Source organism: Empidonax traillii, unplaced genomic scaffold, assembly GCF_003031625.1.
Source record: "Empidonax traillii isolate 1590-97213 ecotype Southwest subspecies unplaced genomic scaffold, ASM303162v1 scaffold808:size486820, whole genome shotgun sequence".
In the NCBI taxonomy this organism is placed as follows: domain Eukaryota; kingdom Metazoa; phylum Chordata; class Aves; order Passeriformes; family Tyrannidae; genus Empidonax; species Empidonax traillii.
In genome coordinates, this window is record NW_020956001.1 from 202,039 (window position 1) to 205,048 (window position 3,010).

The following is a 3,010-nucleotide window of genomic DNA, read 5'->3' on the forward strand; positions in this document are numbered from 1 at the left end:
CCCATTGGAGTCAGCCCATCTCTCCAGTCTATCCAGATCCCTCTGCAGAGCCCTCCTGCCTTCCGGCAGGTCAACACTCCCTCCCAACTTGGTGTCATCTGCAAATTTGCTGATGATGGACTCAATCCCCTCATCTAAATCATCAATAAAGATGTTAAACAGGACTGGTCCCAGCACTGATCCCTGGGGGACACCACTGGTGACCGGCTGCCAGCTGGATGCAGCCCCGTTCACCAGCCACTCTCTGGGCCCGGCCCTTGAGCCAGTTCGGGACCCAGCACAGAGTGCCCCTGTCCAAGCCATGGGCTGCCAGCTTTTCCAGGAGTATATTATGGGAGACAGTGTCAAAGGCTTTGCTGAAGTCCAGATAGACCACATCCACATCTGGTTCCAAACCCCCTGTCATGGGCAGAGACACCTTCCACTAAATGATGTTGCTCCAAGGCCCATCCACCCTGGCTTTGAGCACTTCCAAGGATGAGGCATCCACAATTTGTCTGGGTCTCTCTGGTTGCGAGTACCTGTTAGGAAGCACAAAGGATGTATGGAGCAGTCTTGGAGCCATGGTGCAGGACGAACTCTCAAGAACACCATCTGTTTATGCACTTGGTGCTTGACTTCTCACTTAGATAAATTAAGTGCTCTGCATGCCTGGGAACAGCCTACAGCCAGGGCTGTGTAAGAACATGTTTAATTACAGACAGTACAAACCACTGTAACCCCAAACCACCCCATCAGAGCCGTGCTGCAGACAGCGAGCCTCCTTCAGCATGACCAGCACACTGATGGGGGGCATGGTTGCCAAGACACACGGTGTGACAAGCTCCTCACTGCCAGCCCACACTCTTGTCTCTCCTACTAACTTATTGTCACAGGCAGCAGCAGCCACAGCTATCCATGACAGCCACCCATGACAGAGTCCCTGCAGAGGCAGTCACAGCCACTCACCAACCAAGCTGTGGTGGGTGACACCTCTGTACTTGAATGCAGGCCTTACCTCTTCTCCCTTAAGAGATGCTCTTAAGAGCTCAGAGCAGCTGGGGAAGCAGCCAAACCCTGCTGCTCAATAAGATCCCACACAACCAGAGACTGGAAAGACACACAGAGCACATGCTGAACACCCCTGAGCATCACAGGAACAGAGGCAGTGTGATGAATGAAGCTGCCTTCACCCTTGGATCTGCAAACAGCAGGGGAATTCCTGCAGGATACAAACGGGAGCTTCTTGCCATGCAGCTGCACTGCATTCTCATGGCACTGTTCGGATTTGGCTGAGCTCCTCAAGAAGAGCATATGGGCACAATGGCTGGAAAACTCTACTAACCACTCCACTTGGACAGCCAGGCTGAGCTGCTCCCATCTTCTAGGAAAACCAGTCCTAATTCTGCTTCTGGAAGTTGCTCTATTCTCTTCCCCTACCTGCTGGCTGTGGGTCAGTGACTGCAAGTGCTGCCCAGGGCTCTGACATGAAGCCAAACTGAAGCACACTAAGCATCAACCCCAGGAAGGCTGTGACCCATTGGAGGGTTGTGGAAGACTGCTGGGAGAGCACAGGGTCACTCACTTCCTGGTGACGGCACTCAGCACCTGCAGCTGCGACTCCCGGTCTTCGTTTATGCCCACATAGACCAGCTTGTCAAACCTGTCAGACAGAAGAGGACAGTCAAGAACAGGCCAAGGCAAACCTGCCACTTGTGCTCAGCCCTGTGCACCAGGAACTGAAGGGTGGCCCTGAGACAGCTCTTTTTGCTGCCAAGTTCATGAATAAGGCTGGAGAGAAGCAGTCAATGTGCTGGAGGGCAGGGCTGCTCTCCAGAAGGGTGGGGGCAGGCTGGAGAAACAGGCTGACAGGAACCACATAGGGTTCAACAACAGCTGATACAAAGTTTTGCCCCAGGATGGGCAAGACACAGGCTTGAAGACCACGTGGGGGGCAATTCTGCAGAACAGGCCAAGGGGGCCAATTCCTCCACCAGTTTGTGCCACAGCAGGTCCCTTATTGTCCTGCTGTGCTGTTAGGACAGTAAAGCAGAGTCATGGGGAGAACAAGCTGTGGTATCTTGTGCTGCTGCTACAGCCACAGGCACTGGCCTCCTCGTGGCTTCCTATCTCCCTTGTAAGCCAGGGCTAGGGACCTAGGGGAACAATCTCTGGGGAAGCAGAATGGTGGGGACACAGTCCATCCAGCTCATCACTGCCTGAAGAGCTCTGGGGAACTACGCTGGAGCAAGGCTGGGTAGAATGTGACATACCTGCCTGGCCGAAGCAGAGCTGGGTCCAGGAGGTCAGGCCTGTTTGTGGCTCCAATGACAAACACATCTCTGGTGGAGTGAAGGCCATCAAGCTCTGCCAGGAGCTGTGAGACAACTCTGCAGGGAGCAAGACAGGATGCTCACAACTAGGACTTGGCAAGTCACTCACTGTCTCCCTCAGCCACCAAGGCAAAGAGGAAGAAGCAAGGCCACTGGCAGGTCCATTTCTTGGACTTCATCTACTATTTCTCTTCCCTGAAGAGCCCTGACAAAGCCATTCAGAATTCTCTGATAGCGCATCCAGACAGCACGTGGGTTCATTGCATACTGAGTCCAAACCCCTGGTACCCAGACAGTCCTTCAGGTCTGTGCTCAGCTCTGAACCCTTTCAGGGTGGCCACATGAGCTTATACTTGCTATCTAACATTGGCAACACAGACCAAACACAGGCAGGCATGTATGGTTGTGGCCGAAGTTTCCCACTCACATGTGCTGGCCAGTTCTAGCTCTCCTTGCAATGTGGTACTGCCCAGCAAGTTCAGCTGCCCAGCAGTCCGTGCCAGGGACACGCTGGCGGGCCAGCCATGCTGCCAAACAGTCAATCACTGAATGGTTTGGGTTGGAAGGGACCCTAAAGATCAACTATTTCCAATCCCCCCACCAAGGGCAGGGACACCTTGCACTAGACCAGGTTGCTCAGGGCCTCATCCAACCCGGCCTTGAACACTTGTAATCCTCAGGCCAGCGAACAGCACATG

General features: G+C 53.9%; 1 protein-coding gene across 1 annotated transcript in view; it reads right to left on the reverse strand.

The window, feature by feature from the left end:
- Positions 1–3,010, reverse strand: part of PEX6 (peroxisomal biogenesis factor 6) — a 24,364-nt gene that overhangs the window by 7,260 nt on the left and 14,094 nt on the right. Inside the window, exons 14-15 of the mRNA XM_027901734.1 lie at positions 2,253–2,369; positions 1,565–1,642 (exon numbers count right to left, since the gene is read on the reverse strand). Of these exons, the coding sequence (XP_027757535.1) occupies positions 1,565–1,642; positions 2,253–2,369 (195 nt within the window). The remainder of the gene's footprint in view (positions 1–1,564; positions 1,643–2,252; positions 2,370–3,010) is intronic.